This window comes from Coregonus lavaretus (genome assembly GCF_964263955.1).
Source record: "Coregonus lavaretus genome assembly, chromosome: 16".
NCBI lineage: Eukaryota > Metazoa > Chordata > Actinopteri > Salmoniformes > Salmonidae > Coregonus > Coregonus lavaretus.
This window is the reverse complement of record NC_140003.1, coordinates 48,427,775-48,449,063: the sequence shown is the minus strand read 5'-3', so window position 1 is coordinate 48,449,063 and position 21,289 is coordinate 48,427,775. Positions and strand designations below refer to the sequence as shown.

The following is a 21,289-nucleotide window of genomic DNA, read 5'->3' as shown; positions in this document are numbered from 1 at the left end:
AGCAGTAAGTCATCCTCCCAGCAGTAAGTCATCCTCCCAGCAGTAAGTCATCCTCCCAGCAGTAGGTCATCCTCCCAGCAGTAAGTCATCCTCCCAGCAGTAAGTCATCCTCCCAGCAGTAAGTCATCCTCCCAGCAGTAAGTCATCCTCCCAGCAGTAAGTCATCCTCCCAGCAGTAAGTCATCCTCCCAGCAGTAGGTCATCCTCCCAGCAGTAAGTCATCCTCCCAGCAGTAAGTCATCCTCCCAGCAGTAGCTCATAGGCGTGAGGGACACCCAATCATCAGACAGACACAGTTTCCTCCCAGCTAATAAATATGGTTCAGAACTAGAGGAGAGAGGAATGGAGAGAGAGAGGAGAAGGGAGTAGAGAGAGAGAAGAGAGTGAGGAGAGAGGAGATGAATGGAGAGAGGGGACAGGAATGGAGAGGGGACAGGAATGGAGAGAGAGGAGAGAGAGGAGAGAGTGAGGAGAAAGGAGTGGAGTGGAGAGAGTGAGGAGAAAGGAGTGGAGTGGAGAGGAGAGAGTGAGGAGAGATGAGTGGAGAGATAGGAGAGAGTGAGGAGAGAGAGGAGAGGAGAGGAGAGGAGAGGAGAGGAGAGGAGAGGAGAGGAGAGGAGAGGAGAGGAGAGGAGAGGAGAGGAGAGGGAGTACTGCCTCATCAACTCACACACAATCTCCCTCCTTGAAGATAGTCTCACTCTGGAACAGAACACTAAATGACTCTCTATCCAGACTGAGTGTCAGATGAGGAGAGGGGATGGAGGGAAGGAGAGGAGATGAGAGAAGAGGAGAGGGGATAGAGGGAAGGAAGGAATGAGAAGGAAATGAGGGATAGAGAGAAGAGGGAGGAGGAGAAGGGAGGATGAGTTGAAATTGTTAATCATGGCAGGAGGTTAGTGAAGAAAGCCTTATTTCTTCTGAACACGAAGGCTGTATTGTAATGAGGGGTTCCAGACAGCCAACGTGGGATCTACAGTGGGCCACTCCCCATCTCTCTCTCAGAGACCCCATGGAGGAGCAGGAGGAGAGGGCAGGATCATGCATGTATGCTGGGTGGGAGACAGGCTCCCAGACAGGCAGGGCCAGCCTCACTAAAAGGGATTCAACTTTAACTAGCCACCACAGGGGGCGCTGGAGAGATACCAAAGTTAGAATGTTTTACAGGTACTAAAAAAGTCAAACATAACTTCCATTGCATCAACGGAGCTTCACTCTCTCTGAACTTGAACTACGTCTCTATACAATCGCTTTGTCTTTTCTCACTTCAGGAGACCCAGCCAGAGCCAGAGCTAATGATAATGATAAACAGATCATCTTGTTTCTCATGGTCTGAGAGTCGCTTAGGTGCCCTTTGGCAAACTCCAAGCGGGCTGTCATGTGCCTTTTACTGAGGAGTGGAATCCGCCACTCTACCATAAAGGCCTGATTGGTGGAGTGCTGCAGAGATGGTTGTCCTTCTGGAAGGTTTTCCCATCTCCACAGAGGAACTCTGGAGCTCTGTCAGAGTGACCATCGGGTTCTTGGTCACCTCCCTGACCAAGACCCTTCTCCCCAGATTGCTCAGTTTGGCCGGGTGGCCAGCTCTAGGAAGAGTCTTGGTGGTTCCAAACTTCTTCAATTTAAGAATGATGGAGGCCATTGTGTTCTTGGGGACCTTCAATGCTGCAGACATGTTTTGGTACCCTTCCCCAGATCTGGGCCTCGACACAATCCTGTCTCAGAGCTCTACGGACAATTCCTTCGACCTCATGGCTTGGTTTTTGCTCTGACATGCACTGTCAACTGCGGGACCTTGTATAGACAGGTGTGTGCCTTTCCAAATCATGTCCAATTAATTGAATTTACCACAGGTGGATCCCAATGAAGTTGTAGAAACATCTCAAGGATGATCAATGGAAACAGGATGCACCTGAGCTCAATTTCGAGTCTCATAGCAAAGGGTCTGAATACTTATGTAAATAAGGTATCCGTTTTTTTATTTTTAATACATTTGCAAAAATGTCTCAGCCCGCGAATGAAAGATAAAATCACCTGCTATTGAAATTATGCACACATCATTCACTTTCCTGTCAGATCTTGACCCAGACCAGTATGTTTTCCTTTTAGTCCAGTAGCTTTCAGTTGGCACTGGCCCGGTGAGAAACTGGCCCGGTGAGAAACTGGCCCGGTGAGAAACTGGCAAATGTACCTGAATGTCGAGCCCTGCTGCGTGCGGTGAACGTAGGGGCCTATGTGTCTACCACTTTGAGTATCCGTTAGCAATGCTAATGATAGCCTAACTGTCTTCAGGTAGATGGAAAGGCAATTAAAAGCTAACTACAATTATTTGCATCAATCCAGTGGCCGGTCATTTGTTAAGAAAAAAAATATATATATATATGATAATCCATCACAAGTGAGCTACAGGAACACAAACTGTCTGGCTGGTGCAAACCTGAATTAAAGGGTAACTACACTAAAAAATATATACATTTTTCCCAGACCTAAGAAATGGTCCCCTGATGTGGTTTAAGCGTTGTTGTGGACTTACAACATCAAATGTTGTTGTTTTTTCTATTAAAAAGTGTGATTTGAATTTGAGAGTGAATATCAGAATAATAATACATGGTTTCTCCTCCTCACTTTCTTTCTTGTTCTTCATATATATATATATTTTTTTTATTTATGTTTTTTTTCCTCTAGAGGATTTCACAGGAAAAAAAACATGGCACTTTGACATCTGCAATAAATATTACACATTTTGTATTTTTCTCTTCTTTGCTGTTACAGTAAATCTATCCAAATGAATGTAAGAACACAAGGTCATGCTAATTTAAAAGACGGCTAGTCATTATTAGCCTGGTTCTGTATGGAATGCAGGTACATTATGGGACACAGGCCAGGTCATTATAAATTATACACCTTGTTTATGTAATTTTATTGGTGCGACCAAATCACTTGCTGGGGCCATCAGCTGAAACAGTTTATAGGATCAGCGTCAACGGTGGGAAAAGTAAATGTAGAACCCTGGAGGTGACAGATATATAACCACCCTGGAGGAGACAGATATAACCACCCTGGAGGTGACAGATATATAACCACCCTGGAGGTGACAGATATAACCACCCTGGAGGTGACAGATATAACCACCCTGGAGGTGACAGATATAACCACCCTGGAGGTGACAGATATATAACCACCCTGGAGGTGACAGATATAACCACCCTGGAGGTGACAGATATATAACCACCCTGGAGGTGACAGATATATAACCACCCTGGAGGTGACAGATATATAACCACGCTGGAGGTGACATATATATAACCACCCTGGAGGAGACAGATATAACCACCCTGGAGGTGACAGATATAACCACCCTGGAGGTGACAGATATATAACCACCCTGGAGGTGACAGATATAACCACCCTGGAGGAGACAGATATAACCACCCTGGAGGTGACAGATATATAACCACCCTGGAGGTGACAGATATAACCACCCTGGAGGTGACAGATATAACCACCCTGGAGGTGACAGATATAACCACCCTGGAGGTGACAGATATATAACCACCCTGGAGGAGACAGATATAACCACCCTGGAGGTGACAGATATAACCACCCTGGAGGTGACAGATATAACCACCCTGGAGGTGACAGATATAACCACCCTGGAGGTGACAGATATATAACCACCCTGGAGGTGACAGATATAACCACCCTGGAGGAGACAGATATAACCACCCTGGAGGTGACAGATATAACCACCCTGGAGGTGACATATATAACCACCCTGGAGGAGACAGATATAACCACCCTGGAGGTGACAGATATAACCACCCTGGAGGTGACATATATAACCACCCTGGAGGTGACAGATATAACCACCCTGGAGGTGACAGATATAACCACCCTGGAGGTGACAGATATATACAGTGGGGGAAAAAATGTATTTAGTCAGCCACCAATTGTGCAAGTTCTCCCACTTAAAAAGATGAGACAGAACTGTAATTTTCATCATAGGTACACGTCAGCTATGACAGACAAAATGAGAAAAAAAAATCCAGAAAATCACATTGTAGGATTTTTAATGAATTTATTTGCAAATTATGGTGGAAAATAAGTATTTGGTCAATAACAAAAGTTTCTCAATACTTTGTTATATACCGTTTGTTGGCAATGACACAGGTCAAACGTTTTCTGTAAGTCTTCACAAGGTTTTCACACACTGTTGCTGGTATTTTTGGCCCATTCCTCCATGCAGATCTCCTCTAGAGCAGTGATGTTTTGGGGCTGTCGCTGGGCAACACAGACTTTCAACTCCCTCCAAAGATTTTCTATGGGGTTGAGATCTGGAGACTGGCTAGGCCACTCCAGGACCTTGAAATGCTTCTTACGAAGCCACTCCTTCGTTGCCCGGGCGGTGTGTTTGGGATCATTGTCATGCTGAAAGACCCAGCCACGTTTCATCTTCAATGCCCTTGCTGATGGAAGGAGGTTTTCACTCAAAATCTCACGATACATGGCCCCATTCATTCTTTCCTTTACACGGATCAGTCGTCCTGGTCCCTTTGCAGAAAAACAGCCCCAAAGCATGATGTTTCCACCCCCATGCTTCACAGTAGGTATGGTGTTCTTTGGATGCAACTCAGCATTCTTTGTCCTCCAAACACGACGAGTTGAGTTTTTACCAAAAAGTTATATTTTGGTTTCATCTGACCATATGACATTCTCCCAATCCTCTTCTGGATCATCCAAATGCACTCTAGCAAACTTCAGACGGGCCTGGACATGTACTGGCTTAAGCAGGGGGACACGTCTGGCACTGCAGGATTTGAGTCCCTGGCGGCATAGTGTGTTACTAGGGGTGTAATGATTTGTTTTAACAACAATTCGATTTGTATCACGATTCGTGGTTGTGATACGATTCAAGGACGATATTGGTTCATTTAGAACGATACGATCCGAAACGATTCAGTGACTTGAAATCGATTCAGTAACCTTTTAGCCAAAAATTCAACCAGTGTGACTGAAATAAATACATGGATACTGGACAGTGCAGGTAAAGTTTCCTAGATTCCTGTTTCTTGTAAGGACCGCAATGGTGGCTTGATAATTTCTCGCTCGTCTGCTTCTCCTCTCTCGTCCGCCATGCTATGTTTTGTTGTCTTTGCGCCTTTGCGCTGCTGCTGGCGCGGGGCGATGACGTCACGGATAGGCAGACTGAATCGAGTAATGTTTAAAGCCTTTATCATTAAAAGTGCTAAGAAAAAACATCCATATAAAGTCTGACGTTCTTAAATCCAATGGGTTATTTCCTAGTATCGATACAATCGATTTATTACATTTTAAAACGATGTTAGATTGATATATGTTGTCCAAAAGGCCAACTCGCCGAGCACAGATCGATGTAGTTGGATCATAGGAATATAAATCGATACATCGATGTAGTAGATGGATCGTTACACCCCTATGTGTTACTGATGGTAGACTTTGTTACTTTGGTCCCAGCTCTCTGCAGGTCATTCACTAGGTCTGGGATTCTGGGATTTCTGCTCACCGTTCTTGTGATCATTTTGACCCCACAGGGTGAGATCTTGCGTGGAGTCCCAGATCGAGGGAGATTATCAGTGGTCTTGTATGTCTTCCATTTCCTAATAATTGCTCCCACAGTTGATTTCTTCAAACCAAGCTGCTTACCTATTGCAGATTCAGTCTTCCCAGCCTGGTGCAGGTCTACAATTTTGTTTCTGGTGTCCTTTGACAGCTCTTTGGTCTTGGCCATAGTGGAGTTTGGAGTGTGACTGTTTGAGGTTGTGGACAGGTGTCTTTTATACTGATAACAAGTTCAAACAGGTGCCATTAATACAGGTAACGAGTACAGGGGATACAGGGGAGCCTCTTAAAGAAGAAGTTACAGGTCTGTGAGAGCCAGAAATCTTGCTTGTTTGTAGGTGACCAAATACTTATTTTCCACCATAATTTGCAAATAAATTCATTAAAAATCCTACAATGTGATTTTCTGGATTTTTTTTTCTCAATTTGTCTGTCATAGTTGACGTGTACCTATGATGAAAATTACAGGCCTCTCTCATCTTTTTAAGTGGGAGAACTTGCACAATTGGTGGCTGACTAAATACTTTTTTCCCCCACTGAATAACCACCCTGAAGGTGACATATATATAACCACCCTGGAGGTGACATATATATAACCACCCCAACACCATACAGCGCTGCAGAGAGGACTGGCACAGTGACACAGAGAGGACTGGCACAGTGACACAGAGAGGACTGGCACAGTGACACAGAGAGGACTGGCACAGTGACACAGAGAGGACTGGCACAGTGACACAGAGGGGACTGGCACAGTGACACAGAGAGGACTGGCACAGTGACACAGAGAGGACTGGCACAGTGACACAGAGAGGACTGGCACAGTGACACGGAGAGGACTGGCACAGTGACACGGAGAGGACTGGCACAGTGACAAAGAGAGGACTGGCACAGTGACACGGAGAGGACTGGCACAGTGACACAGAGAGGACTGGCACAGTGACACAGAGAGGACTGGCACAGTGACACAGAGAGGACTGGCACAGTGACACAGAGAGGACTGGCACAGTGACACAGAGGGGACTGGCACAGTGACACAGAGAGGACTGGCACAGTGACACAGAGAGGACTGGACCATATAGAGGGAGGCCTGGTGCCCGCACCGTTTAACACCACACACACACACATGGACACTTGCACACAGACACACAGACACACACACACACACACACACACACACACACACACACGTTGCCTGCATCATTTCACACCGGGTCACACACTCCTTCAGTCCTGGCCTCAGTACAACACTACACTCTCTGGACAGCTAGAGATCACAGACTGGGACCTGAGCCCATGCCCAGGGCATGCCTTCACTTCAGTCACCATCACACATACCATTAACATCACATTACAACAACGCCAGGTCATAGTCTATGTTCAGAAGCTGGTATATAGCCGGTGTATAGCCGGTGTATAGCCGGTGTATAGCCGGTGGATAGCCGGTGTATAGCCGGTGTATAGCCGGTGTATAGCCGGTGTAGCTGCTCTGGCACCCCAATGGTGGAACAAGCTCCCTCACGACGCCAGGACAGCGGAGTCACTCACCACCTTCCGGAGACATTTGAAACCCCACCTCTTTAAGGAATACCTGGGATAGGATAAAGTATTCCTTCTAACCCCCCCCCCCCCCAAATTGTAAAGTGGTTATCCCACTGGCTATAGGGTGAACGCACCAATTTGTGAGTCGCTCTGGCTAAGAGCGTCTGCTAAATGACGTTAATGTGCCCTTGAGCAAGGCACTTAACCCTAATTGCTCCTGTAAGTCGCTCTGGATAAGAGCGTCTGCTAAATGACTAAAATGTAATGTAAATGTAATGTAAATGTATAGCCGGTGTATAGCCGGTGTATAGCCGGTGTATATCCGGTGTATATCCGGTGTATAGCCGGTGTATAGCCGGTGTATAGCCGGTGTATATCCGGTGTATAGCCGGTGTATAGCCGGTGTATAGCCGGTGTATAGCCGGTGTATATCCGGTGTATAGCCGGTGTATAGCCGGTGTATAGCCGGTGTATAGCCGGTGTATAGCCGGTGTATAGCCGGTGTATAGCTGGTGTAGCCTCACCTCAGTAAACCGAATCCTTTCTTCTTGGTCTGCTTCTCCTTTCCTTTCCTTTTGGTCTGCTTCTCCTTCTCCTTTCCTTTGGTCTGCTTCTTCTTCTTGTCTTGCTTGTCTTTGCCCTCCTCCATCACTTCCCCCACTCCCTGGCGAGAGGAGCTGCTGGCAGGGGTGTCCCGTCCCGAACTCTGGTCTGACAGGTCATCTGGAGGGGAGAGACAGAGGAGTTAACGCCCAATTGTAACACAATGTAGCAACACACTCGCTGTCAGTTCAGCAGTAAAGAGAGACCACTCCCCCATGCCTAGGTGGTGGTGGGAGGGGGGGGGGGGGGGGGGGGGGGGGGGTATACAGGGATGTGTGTGTGACTGTGTAAACAGGGATGTGTCCTATCACCCGTCATATTGGCATGTCCCTGTCTAGTGCTCTGTGTGTGTGTGCGTGCGTGCGTGCGTGCGTGTGTGTGTGTGTGTGTGTGTGTGTGTGTGTGTGTGTGTGTGTGTGTGTGTGTGTGTGGTGGTGTGTATGGTTGTGTGTATGTGTGTGTGTGTGTGTCAAATCAAATCAAATCAAATTGTATTGGTCACATGCGTAGAATACAACAGGTGCAGACATTACAGTGAAATGCTTACTTACAGCCCTTAACCAACAGTGCATTTATTTTTAACAAAAAAAGTAAAAATAAAACAACAACAAAAAAAGTGTTGAGAAAAAAAAGAGCAGAAGTAAAATAAAGTGACAGTAGGGAGGCTATATATACAGTAAAATAAAGTGACAGTAGGGAGGCTATATATACAGTAAAATAAAGTGACAGTAGGGAGGCTATATATACAGTAAAATAAAGTGACAGTAGGGAGGCTATATATACAGTAAAATAAAGTGACAGTAGGGAGGCTATATATACAGTAAAATAAAGTGACAGTAGGGAGGCTATATATACAGTAAAATAAAGTGACAGTAGGGAGGCTATATATACAGTAAAATAAAGTGACAGTAGGGAGGCTATATATACAGTAAAATAAAGTGACAGTAGGGAGGCTATATATACAGTAAAATAAAGTGACAGTAGGGAGGCTATATATACAGTAAAATAAAGTGACAGTAGGGAGGCTATATATACAGTAAAATAAAGTGACAGTAGGGAGGCTATATATACAGTAAAATAAAGTGACAGTAGGGAGGCTATATATACAGTAAAATAAAGTGACAGTAGGGAGGCTATATATACAGTAAAATAAAGTGACAGTAGGGAGGCTATATATACAGTAAAATAAAGTGACAGTAGGGAGGCTATATATACAGTAAAATAAAGTGACAGTAGGGAGGCTATATATACAGTAAAATAAAGTGACAGTAGGGAGGCTATATATACAGTAAAATAAAGTGACAGTAGGGAGGCTATATATACAGTAAAATAAAGTGACAGTAGGGAGGCTATATATACAGTAAAATAAAGTGACAGTAGGGAGGCTATATATACAGTAAAATAAAGTGACAGTAGGGAGGCTATATATACAGTAAAATAAAGTGACAGTAGGGAGGCTATATATACAGTAAAATAAAGTGACAGTAGGGAGGCTATATATACAGTAAAATAAAGTGACAGTAGGGAGGCTATATACAGGGGGGTACCGTTGCAGAGTCAATGTGCGGGGGCACCGGCTAGTTGAGGTAGTTGAGGTAATATGTACATGTGGGTAGAGTTAAAGTGACTATGCATAAATAATTAACAGAGTAGCAGCAGCGTAAAAAGGATGGGGTGGGGGGGCAGTGCAAATAGTCCGGGTAGCCATGATTAGCTGTTCAGGAGTCTTATGGCTTGGGGGTAGAAGCTGTTGAGAAGTCTTTTGGACCTAGACTTGGCACTCCGGTACCGCTTGCCGTGCGGAAGCAGAGAGAACAGTCTATGACTAGGGTGGCTGGAGTCTTTGACAATTTTGAGGGCCTTCCTCTGACACTGCCTGATATAGAGGTCCTGGATGGCAGGAAGCTTGGCCCCAGTGATGTACTGGGCCGTACGCACTACCCTCTGTAGTGCCTTGCGGTCGGAGGCCAAGCAGTTGCCATACCAGGCGGTGATGTAACCAGTCAAGATGCTCTCGATGGTGCAGCTGTAGAATTTTTTGAGGATCTGAGGACCCATGCCAAATCTTTTCAGTCTCCTGAAGGGGAATAGGCTTTGTCGTGCCCTCTTCACGACTGTCTTGGTGTGTTTGGACCATGATAGTTCGTTGGTGATGTGGACACCAAGGAACTTGAAGCTCTCAACCTGTTCCACTACAGCCCCGTCGATGAGAATGGGGGCGTGCTCAGTCCTCTTTTTTTTCCTGTAGTCCACAATCATCTCCTTTGTCTTGGTCACGTTGAGGGAGAGGTTGTTGTCCTGGCACCACACGGCCAGGTCTCTGACCTCCTCCCTATAGGCTGTCTCATCGTTGTCGGTGATCAGGCCTACCACTGTTGTGTCGTCGGCAAACTTAATGATGGTGTTGGAGTCGTGCCTGGCCATGCAGTCATGGGTGAACAGAGAGTACAGGAGGGGACTGAGCACGCACCCCTGAGGGGCCCCCGTGTTGAGGATCAGCATGGCAGATGTGTTGTTACCTACCCTTACCACCTGGGGGCGGCCCGTCAGGAAGTCCAGCATCCAGTTGCAGAGGGAGGTGTTTAGTCCCAGGATCCTTAGCTTAGTGATGAGCTTAGAGGGCACTATGGTGTTGAATGCTGAGCTGTAGTCAATGAATAGCATTCTCACGTAGGTGTTCCTCTTGTCCAGGTGGGAAAGGGCAGTGTGGAGTGCAATAGAGATTGCATCATCTGTGGATCTGTTGGGGCGGTATGCAAATTGGAGTGGGTCTAGGGTTTCTGGGATAATGCTGTTGATGTGAGCCATGACCAGCCTTTCAAAGCACTTCATGGCTACAGACGTCAGTGCTACGGGTCGGTAGTCATTTATGCAGGTTATCTTAGAGTCCTTGGGCACGGGGACTATGGTGGTCTGCTTGAAACATGTTGGTATTACAGACTCAGTCAGGGACATGTTGAAAATGTCAGTGAAGACACTTGCCAGTTGGTCAGCACATGCTCGGAGTACACGTCCTGGTAATCCGTCTGGCCCTGCGGCCTTGTGAATGTTGACCTGCTTAAAAGTCTTACTCACATCGGCTACGGAGAGCGTGATCACATAGTCATCCGGAACAGCTGGTGCTCTCATGCATGCTTCAGTGTTGCTTGCCTCGAAGCGAGCATAGAAGTGGTTTAGCTCGTCTGGTAGGCTTGTGTCACTGGGCAGCTCGCGGCTGTGCTTCCCTTTGTAGTCTGTAATAGTTTTCAAGCCCTGCCACATCCGACGAGCGTCAGAGCCAGTGTAGTACGATTCAATCTTATTCCTGTATTGACTCTTTGCCTGTTTGATGGTTCGTCGGAGGGCATAGCGGGATTCCTTATAAGCGTCCGGGTTAGAGTCCCGTTCCTTGAAAGCGGCAGTTCTACCCTTTAGCTCAGTGCGGATATTTCCTGTAGTCCATGGCTTCTGGTTGGGGTATGTACGTACGGTCACTGTGGGGACGACATCATCGATGCACTTATTGATGAAGCCAGTGACTGATGTGGTGTACTCCTGTGTGTGTGTGTATGGTTGTGTGTGTGTGTGTGTGTGTGTGTGTGTGTGTGTGTGTGCTCATCCGTCTAACACTAGTTGAAAATCACAGTTAGCACTGTACAGGTTGTCAGGAGGGTAGTGATAGGAGCTCTCCTCTCCTCTCCTCTCCTCTCCTCTCCTCTCCTCTCCTCTCCTCTCCTCTCCTCTCCTCTCCTCTCCTCTCCTCTCCTCTCCTCTCCTCTCCTCTCCCATCTCCTCTCCCATCTCCTCTCCCCTCTCATCTCCTCCCCCTCCCCTCTCCTCCCCCTCCCCTCTCATCTCCTCCCCCTCCCCTCTCCTCCCCCTCCCCTCTCATCTCCTCTCCCCTCTCATCTCCTCCCCCTCCCCTCTCCTCTCCAGGCTTTGTGTCCTCAAGATTAATTTACGTTGAGCTGCGGCGTGTGTTGAACAAAAGCATGATGCATATTAGAGTGTCTCTTTCTCTGAACGGCCCTCTGAGGATCTACTGTGCTGATGAATAATACCAGCTTTAAAGACATCACAGCCATGCCAATATCAATTCACTTCTCTAACTTCTGCTGGAATGAATGTGTGCCATGGGGAGAGAGAGGCAGAGCGTTAGCAGAGGAGTGGGGTTTGTCTGTCCTGAAACATGGTGTGTTTTAACACGACTGCCCTACAGGGAATGAGTTTGGGCTGAATGTATGGAGTTATCTCTCTCATTCAGACGCTAGGCTTCTGTTTAGCTTTAAAACCCCAGCTAGCTATTTCACCAAGCAACAAACTACCACAACAAAGACCAATAGGAGCATGCCAGAGAGAGAGAGAGAGAGAGAGAGAGAGAATGTTATTTATTTATGACCTGATTTTCCACAGTTGGGAGGAGAGAATAGAGAGTATATTCTATGTTACATGGTGGTCTAGAGCTGTGGTATGGATGGTATGGATGAAGCATGAATGAAACACGGAGAGGAATGACATGCCCACCGTGAGACAGCAAGGCAGACCTCATAGAGACTCAGAGACAGGGTGACAGCCAGGCAGACCTCATAGAGACTCAGAGACAGGGTGACAGCCAGGCAGACCTCATAGAGACTCAGAGAGACAGGGAGACAGCCAGGCAGACCTCATAGAGACTCAGAGAGACAGGGAGACAGCCAGGCAGACCTCATAGAGACTCAGAGAGACAGGGAGACAGCCAGGCAGACCTCATAGAGACTCAGAGACAGGGTGACAGCCAGACAGACCTCATAGAGACAGTGGATAGAGGTGAATAAAGGCCAGCCAGCCTCTCTCTCTCTCTCTCTCTCTCTCTCTCTCTCTCTCTCTCGCTCTCTCTCCCCACCCCTCCCTCCTCCCTCTCCCCCTCCCTCCCTCCCTCCCTCTCCCCCTCCCTCTCCCCCTCCCCATCCCTCCTTCCCTCCCTCCCTCCTCCCTCCCTCTCCCCCTCCCTCCCTCCCTCTCCCCCTCCCTCCCTCCCTCCCTCCCTCCCTCCCTCTCCCCTCCCTCCCTCCATCCCTCCCCCCCTCCCTCCCTCCCTCCCTCCCTCTCCCCCTCCCTCCCTCCATCCCTCCCCCCCTCCCTCCCTCCCTCCCTCCATCCCTCCCTCTCCCCCTCCCTCCCAAAAAGGAAGACAAAAATCAATCGGCAGAACATTAAATGACTTAAGCCATTATTTGTGTGAGGATTTAACTGGTTGCCAAGGGAAGTTGGACCAACTGTTAGTCTGTCTGAAGTAGTAGGAGTGATCTGATCAGCGTTCTACTGGCCAAGGAAGTTTGCTACTCATGTTGGGTTTTGGCCTTTGTCTCATGTCAGATGGCTTCACTCCTACGCGATGCTCGTCCCTGAAACGATCTGTCTTGTTGGATGCGGAACTCTACTCAGAAAATGTAGATCTAGTTGCTAATTCTGAAAATCACTCCGCTCTCGTTAGCTATGAAGCAGTCGCTACTAAGGCAAACCATGCTCGGTCAAACTTAGTCCAGCTAGCAGCCTAGTGCTAGCTTGTTTGATTCAATGCATTTTGAATGGCCATATGGTAGCTAGTTTACCAGCTTGTTGATGAAAGTTGTATGGCACCAACATTATGGGACTGATCTCAGAAATCAGCAGGCATCCGACTCTGACAGCTGGCCCACGGTGCTTCGCTACTTGGTAAGATTCGGCCAACACGATAACGTCGCAGAGAGCAGTCAGCTGTGCTGTAGGACCTGGTGCACTAATCACGGCAGAACAGATATCATGAAAACACATTTGTGCATTAGCCACAACTTCACTACACTAGCTAGCTAGCGAGCGAGTGAACTAGAGGGAATATTCAGCAGTGAGTGTGTGAACTGGCATTGTTAGTATCCCTGCCTTTCGTTTCATTTGGATTGATCTGAGACCGGTTCAGCCAGCAAGCAGACACTACATTTTTCGTGCGCATTTCAAATGTCATAAATACTGGTTCTACCACCACAAAACATCTTAGCTAGATGTAAAACTTGATCATGAAAACAATGTCAATATTAGCTACAGATGTATTAGTTTTTGTAAGATTAACTCTGACTATTTTGAGGATGAAAGGGGGTTCAGTGGACAATGTCACCTTGGTAACATCACTTACAAAAACAATATTTCAGTTTTGAAGCTTCAGTAAAACTGTGGTATTTTGGATGCAGTGATTGCAGAATAACTGGAGTGATTGCAGAATAACTGCAGTGATTGCAGAATAACTGCAGTGTTCTACAGTTGAACTGCACTGTAACTGCAAAATTACTGCAAAAATAAAATAAAAAAATACTTATTTTGGATGCAGAATTTGCAGTGTACTGCAGTTTTACTGCATTCTGAGCACAACATTTTTTCGTAAGGGATTTGAATGTTAGGACAGCATATTATAACTTCTTTGTAGCTATCCCATAGATTCTCTCCTTCCTCCTTATCTTGTGGACAGAGGGCACATATACATATACCAACTACTGCATCATGTCTTCACTCATTAGGACATGTTAAGTGCTGGAAGGTTGGAGGGTTGGTGAGTGAGATGGAGTGTCTCTCTCTCTCTGATATCTCACCATCATCCTCATCAGCTGGTCCGTCGTAGGATTTGTCAATGGCCGCTCTGAAGCTCTCGTTGCAGCCCCTCCCCCTGACCATGTGGGGGCGTGGCCTGTGAAAGGGGAGGAGCTCATTCTTCCTGACCTCTGACATGGCCGTCTGCAGACTCTCCAGAGAACTGGACTTCTTCAAACCCAAGGTAGGACCAAGGTCCACTGCCGGGGAGGGCTCTGAGGAAGAGAGAGAGAGACATGGTTAGTGGACAGGGACAGGGAGACAGGTTAGGGACCTGGGCAGGAGAGGACTCTGAGAGACGGACAGGAGAGAGAGACAGAGTCAGAAGAGCCCTCTGAGGGGGACAGGAGAGACATGGTCAGTAGAGAGGAAGGAGGAGACTCTGCCACTAGAGGGAGATATAGGGACACTGTCCCCAGAGGAAGATATAGGGACACTGCCCCCAGAGGGAGATATAGGGACACTGTCCCCAGAAGGAGATATAGGGACACTGAAAATAGAAGAAAATAAAAAAAGTCCTCTCCAATCTACACACAATACCACATAAAGACAAAGCAAAAACAGGTTTTTAGATATTTTTGCAAACAACAACAAAAAAGTATTCAGACCCTTTGCTATGAGACTCGAAATTGAGCTCAGGTGCCTCCTGTTTCCATTGATCATCCTTGAAATGTTTCTACAACTTGATTGGAGTTCACCTGTGGTAAATGCAATTGATTGGACATGATTTGGAAAGGCCACACACCTGTCTATATAAGGTCCCACAGTTGACAGTGCATGTCAGAGCAAAAACCAAGCCATGAGGTCGAAGGAATTGTCCGTAGAGCTCCGAGACAGGATTGTGGCGAGGCACAGATCTGGGGAAGGGTACCAAAACATTTCTGCAGCATTGAAGGTCCCCAAGAACACAGTGGCCCCCATCATTCTTAAATGGAAGACGTTTGGAACCACCAAGACTCTTCCTAGAGCTGGCCGCCCGGCCAAACTGAGCAATCGGGGGAGAAGGGCCTTGGTCAGGGAGGTGACCAAGAACCCGATGGTCACTCTGACAGAGCTCCAGAGTTCCTCTGTGGAGATGGGAGAACCTTCTAGAAGGTCAACCATCTCTGCAGCACTCCACCAATCAGGCCTTTATGGTAGAGTGGCCAGATGGAAGCAACTCCTCAGTAAAAGGCACATGAAAGCCCACTTGGAGTTTGCCAAAAGGCACCTAAAGGACTCTCAGACCATGAGAAACAAGATTCTCTGGTCTGATGAAACCAAGATTGAACTCTTTGGCATGAATGCCAAGCATCACTTCTGGAGGAAACCTGGCACCATCCGGTGAAGCATGGTGTGAGCATCATGCTGTGGGGATGTTTTTCAGCGGCAGGGACTGGGAGACTAGTCAGGATCGAGGGAAAGATGAACGGAGCAAAGTACAGAGAGATACTTGATGAAAACCTGCTCCGGAGCGCTCAGGACCTCAGACTGGGGCGAAGGTTCACCTTACAACAGGACAACGACCCTAAGCACACAACCAACATAACGCAGGAGTGGCTTCGGGACAAGTCTCTGAATGTCCTTGAGTGGCCCAACCAGAGCCCGGACTTGAACCCGATCGAACATCTCTGGAGAGACCTGAAAATAGCTGTGCAGCGACGCTCCCCATCCAACCTGACAGAGCTTGAGAGGGTCTGCAGAGAAGAATGGGAGAAACTCCCCAAATACAGGTGTGCCAAGCATGTAGTGTCATATCCAAGAAGACTCGAGGCTGTATTCGCTGCCAAAGGCGCTTCAACAAAGTACTGAGTAAAGGGTCTGAATACTTATGTAATGTGATATTTCCATTTTTTATTTTGAATAATATTGCAAAAAAATTCTAAAAAACAGTTTTTGCTTTGTCATTATGTGGTATTGTGTGTAGATTGATGAGGGGGGAAAAAAAAGCAATTTTTAGAATAAGGCTGTAACGTAACAAAATGTGGAAAAAGTCAAGGGGTCTGAATACTTTCCGAATGCACTGAAAAGACTCTACCCCTCCCTCTGTGCCAGCTTTAGATCACCACTCATGATCCAAGCCGTGTCCGTAATACCAACAAGACCAAAGAGATGTGCATAGACTTCAGGAAGCGTACAACACCTACTTCTGCAACATCTATCAGAGGTCAGAACATAGAGATTGTAGAGGAATACAAAAAAAATATCTGGGTGCCAATACGTTTAACCCCGTCTCCCGTCACAGCTTAAATGGCATAACACACACCAAGCAAAACATCACCCACAAGAAAGACTGCTACCAGTGTTCCAGCTAAGAGTGTGTGTGTGTGTGTGTGTTTACTGGTTTGTGCAGAGATCTGATGAATCAAAATCACGACGAGTCCCATGACTATTACACAACCAGGAATACTAGATAGATATAAATAACACACACATAATCTTTCTCTTTCTCTCTCTCTCTCTCTCTCTTTCCGCTCTCTCTCTCTCTCTCTCTTTCCGCTCTCTCTCTCTCTTTCCGCTCTGTCTCTCTCTCTCTCTCTCTTTCCGCTCTCTCCCGCTCTCTTTCCGCTCTCTCTCTCTTTCCGCTCTCTCTCTCTTTCCGCTCTCTCTCTCTCTCTCTCTCTCTCTCTCTCTCTCCCCTCCCTCCCTCCCTCCCTCCCTCCCTCCCTCCCTCCCAACCAACCAACCAACCAACCAACCAACCAACCAACCAAAACATTCACATTTGCGATGGTTTGATTTGGTGACACACATTTAAAAATGTATTTATTTATTTGTATTATTATCATGATTTATTCAAACAGTAACTGACCAAAACTAAACCAACTTTCTGAAGAGGCACCAACGGCTCGTGAATGCCCCTGTCGGTGTGTCAGGGCTCGTGAATGCCCCTGTCGGTGTGTCAGGGCTCGTGAATGCCCCTGTCGGTGTGTCAGGGCTCGTGAATGCCCCTGTCGGTGTGTCAGGGCACGTGAATGCCCCTGTCGGTGTGTCAGGGCTCGTGAATGCCCCTGTCGGTGTGTCAGGGCTCGTGAATGCCCCTGTCGGTGTGTCAGGGCTCGTGAATGCCCCCGTCGGTGTGTCAGGGCTCGTGAATGCCCCCGTCGGTGTGTCAGGGCTCGTGAATGCCCCTGTCGGTGTGTCAGGGCTCGTGAATGCCCCCGTCGGTGTGTCAGGGCTCGTGAATGCCCCCGTCGGTGTGTCAGGGCTCGTGAATGCCCCCGTCGGTGTGTCAGGGCTCGTGAATGCCCCCGTCGGTGTGTCAGGGCTCGTGAATGCCCCTGTCGGTGTGTCAGGGCTCGTGAATGCCCCTGTCGGTGTGTCAGGGCACGTGAATGCCCCCGTCGGTGTGTCAGGGCTCGTGAATGCCCCTGTCGGTGTGTCAGGGCTCGACAGTGAAGAAAATATTGTACTAACGCAATTTTTTATCTAGGCTATATAATTGATTAAAAAAACAGATGGACTCCCGAAGCTGTTCGTTCGTTGTGGCGATTATTTATCACATATCAATTTATGATATATACCAGTAAATGCTAAGGCAAGAATGGGTATGCAAACCAGGTATTTAAAAAGGTCAAAGTATTGGTGGAATATTTGCGATGAGCAATTGAGTCATCACGGAGCAGTCTACCTTGAAAATCAGACATTTCCTCTAGGCTATTTGGTCCTTAAAAAGTCATTGAAGTGATGGTAAATCCTTGATTTTTTATTTATTTATTTATTTTATTTTTTGGTCATTTAGCAGACGCTCTTATCCAGAGCGACTTACAGGAGCAATTAGGGTTAAGTGCCTTGCTCAAGGGCACATCGAAATATTTTTCACCTAGTTGGCTCAGGGATTAGAACCTGCGACCTTTCGCTTACTGGCACAATGCTCTTACCCACTAAGATACCTGCCAATGTCTGTACTAACCCTGTGTAGGCTACAGCGCCTTCTGAAAGTATCCATACCCCTCGACCTATTCCACATTCTCTTGTGTTACAGCCTGGAATCAAAATGGATTACATGGATTTGTTCTCTCTCTCACCCATCTACACACAATACCCAATAATGAAAAAAATTTAAAACGTGTTTCATAACTGGTTTACACTGATTAAACCCACTCTGATAGAGAGACAGGGAGTAGAGAGAGAGAGAGATAGAGAGAGAGAGAGAGAGAGAGAGAGAGACAGAGAGAGAGAGAGACAGAGAGAGAGAGAGAGAAACAGGAGGAGATATAACACCTCATAACACAGTAACTAGAGAGTGATGGTGCTGCAGGGTGAGGAGGGAGGTCACTAGAGAGTGATGGTGCTGCAGGGTTAGGAGGGAGGTCACTAGAGAGTGATGGTGCTGCAGGGTGAGGAGGGAGGTCACTAGAGAGTGATGGTGCTGCAGGGTGAGGAGGGAGGTCACTAGAGAGTGATGGTGCTGCAGGGTGAGGAGGGAGGTCACTAGAGAGTGATGGTGCTGCAGGGTGAGGAGGGAGGTCACTAGAGAGTGATGGTGCTGCAGGGTTAGGAGGGAGATCACTAGAGAGTGATGGTGCTGCAGGGTGAGGAGGGAGGTCACTAGAGAGTGATGGTGCTGCAGGGTTAGGAGGGAGGTCACTAGAGAGTGATGGTGCTGCAGGGTTAGGAGGGAGGTCACTAGAGAGTGATGGTGCTGCAGGGTTAGGGTGAGGAGGGAGGTCACTAGAGAGTGATGGTGCTGCAGGGTTAGGGTGAGGAGGGAGGAGGGAGATCACTAGAGAGTGATGGTGCTGCAGGGTTAGGAGGGAGGTCACTAGAGAGTGATGGTGCTGCAGGGTGAGGAGGGAGGTCACTAGAGAGTGATGGTGCTGCAGGGTTAGGAGGGAGATCACTAGAGAGTGATGGTGCTGCAGGGTGAGGAGGGAGGTCACTAGAGAGTGATGGTGCTGCAGGGTTAGGAGGGAGGTCACTAGAGAGTGATGGTGCTGCAGGGTTAGGAGGGAGGTCACTAGAGAGTGATGGTGCTGCAGGGTTAGGAGGGAGGTCACTAGAGAGTGATGGTGCTGCAGGGTGAGGAGGGAGGTCACTAGAGAGTGATGGTGCTGCAGGGTGAGGAGGGAGGTCACTAGAGAGTGATGGTGCTGCAGGGTGAGGAGGGAGGTCACTAGAGAGTGATGGTGCTGCAGGGTGAGGAGGGAGGTCACTAGAGAGTGATGGTGCTGCAGGGTGAGGAGGGAGGTCACTAGAGAGTGATGGTGCTGCAGGGTGAGGAGGGAGGTCACTAGAGAGTGATGGTGCTGCAGGGTGAGGAGGGAGGTCACTAGAGAGTGATGGTGCTGCAGGGTGAGGAGGGAGGTCACTAGAGAGTGATGGTGCTGCAGGGTGAGGAGGGAGGTCACTAGAGAGTGATGGTGCTGCAGGGTTAGGAGGGAGATCACTAGAGAGTGATGGTGCTGCAGGGTGAGGAGGGAGGTCACTAGAGAGTGATGGTGCTGCAGGGTTAGGAGGGAGGTCACTAGAGAGTGATGGTGCTGCAGGGTTAGGAGGGAGGTCACTAGAGAGTGATGGTGCTGCAGGGTTAGGGTGAGGAGGGAGGTCACTAGAGAGTGATGGTGCTGCAGGGTTAGGGTGAGGAGGGAGGAGGGAGATCACTAGAGAGTGATGGTGCTGCAGGGTTAGGAGGGAGGTCACTAGAGAGTGATGGTGCTGCAGGGTGAGGAGGGAGGTCACTAGAGAGTGATGGTGCTGCAGGGTTAGGAGGGAGGTCACTAGAGAGTGATGGTGCTGCAGGGTTAGGAGGGAGGTCACTAGAGAGTGATGGTGCTGCAGGGTTAGGAGGGAGGTCACTAGAGAGTGATGGTGCTGCAGGGTGAGGAGGGAGGTCACTAGAGAGTGATGGTGCTGCAGGGTTAGGAGGGAGGTCACTAGAGAGTGATGGTGCTGCAGGGTTAGGAGGGAGGTCACTAGAGAGTGATGGTGCTGCAGGGTGAGGAGGGAGGTCACTAGAGAGTGATGGTGCTGCAGGGTTAGGAGGGAGGTCACTAGAGAGTGATGGTGCTGCAGGGTTAGGAGGGAGGTCACTAGAGAGTGATGGTGCTGCAGGGTTAGGAGGGAGGTCACTAGAGAGTGATGGTGCTGCAGGGTTAGGAGGGAGGTCACTAGAGAGTGATGGTGCTGCAGGGTTAGGAGGGAGGTCACTAGAGAGTGATGGTGCTGCAGGGTTAGGAGGGAGGTCACTAGAGAGTGATGGTGCTGCAGGGTGAGGAGGGAGGTCACTAGAGAGTGATGGTGCTGCAGGGTGAGGAGGGAGGTCACTAGAGAGTGATGGTGCTGCAGGGTTAGGAGGGAGGTCACTAGAGAGTGATGGTGCTGCAGGGTTAGGAGGGAGGTCACTAGAGAGTGATGGTGCTGCAGGGTGAGGAGGGAGGTCACTAGAGAGTGATGGTGCTGCAGGGTGAGGAGGGAGGTCACTAGAGAGTGATGGTGCTGCAGGGTTAGGAGGGAGGTCACTAGAGAGTGATGGTGCTGCAGGGTGAGGAGGGAGGTCACTAGAGAGTGATGGTGCTGCAGGGTTAGGAGGGAGGTCACTAGAGAGTGATGGTGCTGCAGGGTTAGGAGGGAGGTCACTAGAGAGTGATGGTGCTGCAGGGTTAGGAGGGAGGTCACTCGAGAGTGATGGTGCTGCAGGGTTAGGGTGAGGAGGGAGGTCACTAGAGAGTGATGGTGCTGCAGGGTTAGGGTGAGGAGGGAGGAGGGAGATCACTAGAGAGTGATGGTGCTGCAGGGTTAGGAGGGAGGTCACTAGAGAGTGATGGTGCTGCAGGGTTAGGAGGGAGGTCACTAGAGAGTGATGGTGCTGCAGGGTGAGGAGGGAGGTCACTAGAGAGTGATGGTGCTGCAGGGTTAGGAGGGAGGTCACTAGAGAGTGATGGTGCTGCAGGGTTAGGAGGGAGGTCACTAGAGAGTGATGGTGCTGCAGGGTTAGGAGGGAGGTCACTAGAGAGTGATGGTGCTGCAGGGTTAGGGTGAGGAGGGAGGTCAC

The 21,289-nt window shown here is 48.4% G+C and overlaps 1 protein-coding gene across 1 annotated transcript in view; it reads right to left on the bottom strand.

The window, feature by feature from the left end:
* The window catches only part of LOC311143678 (partitioning defective 3 homolog B-like), a 120,193-nt gene extending 112,379 nt beyond the window's left edge, over window positions 1-7,814 (bottom strand). Inside the window, exon 1 of the mRNA XM_084179550.1 lies at window positions 7,662-7,814. Coding sequence (XP_084035676.1) covers window positions 7,662-7,786 — 125 coding nt within the window. The 5' untranslated portion in view covers window positions 7,787-7,814. The remainder of the gene's footprint in view (window positions 1-7,661) is intronic.
* Window positions 7,815-21,289: the final 13,475 nt, after the last annotated feature.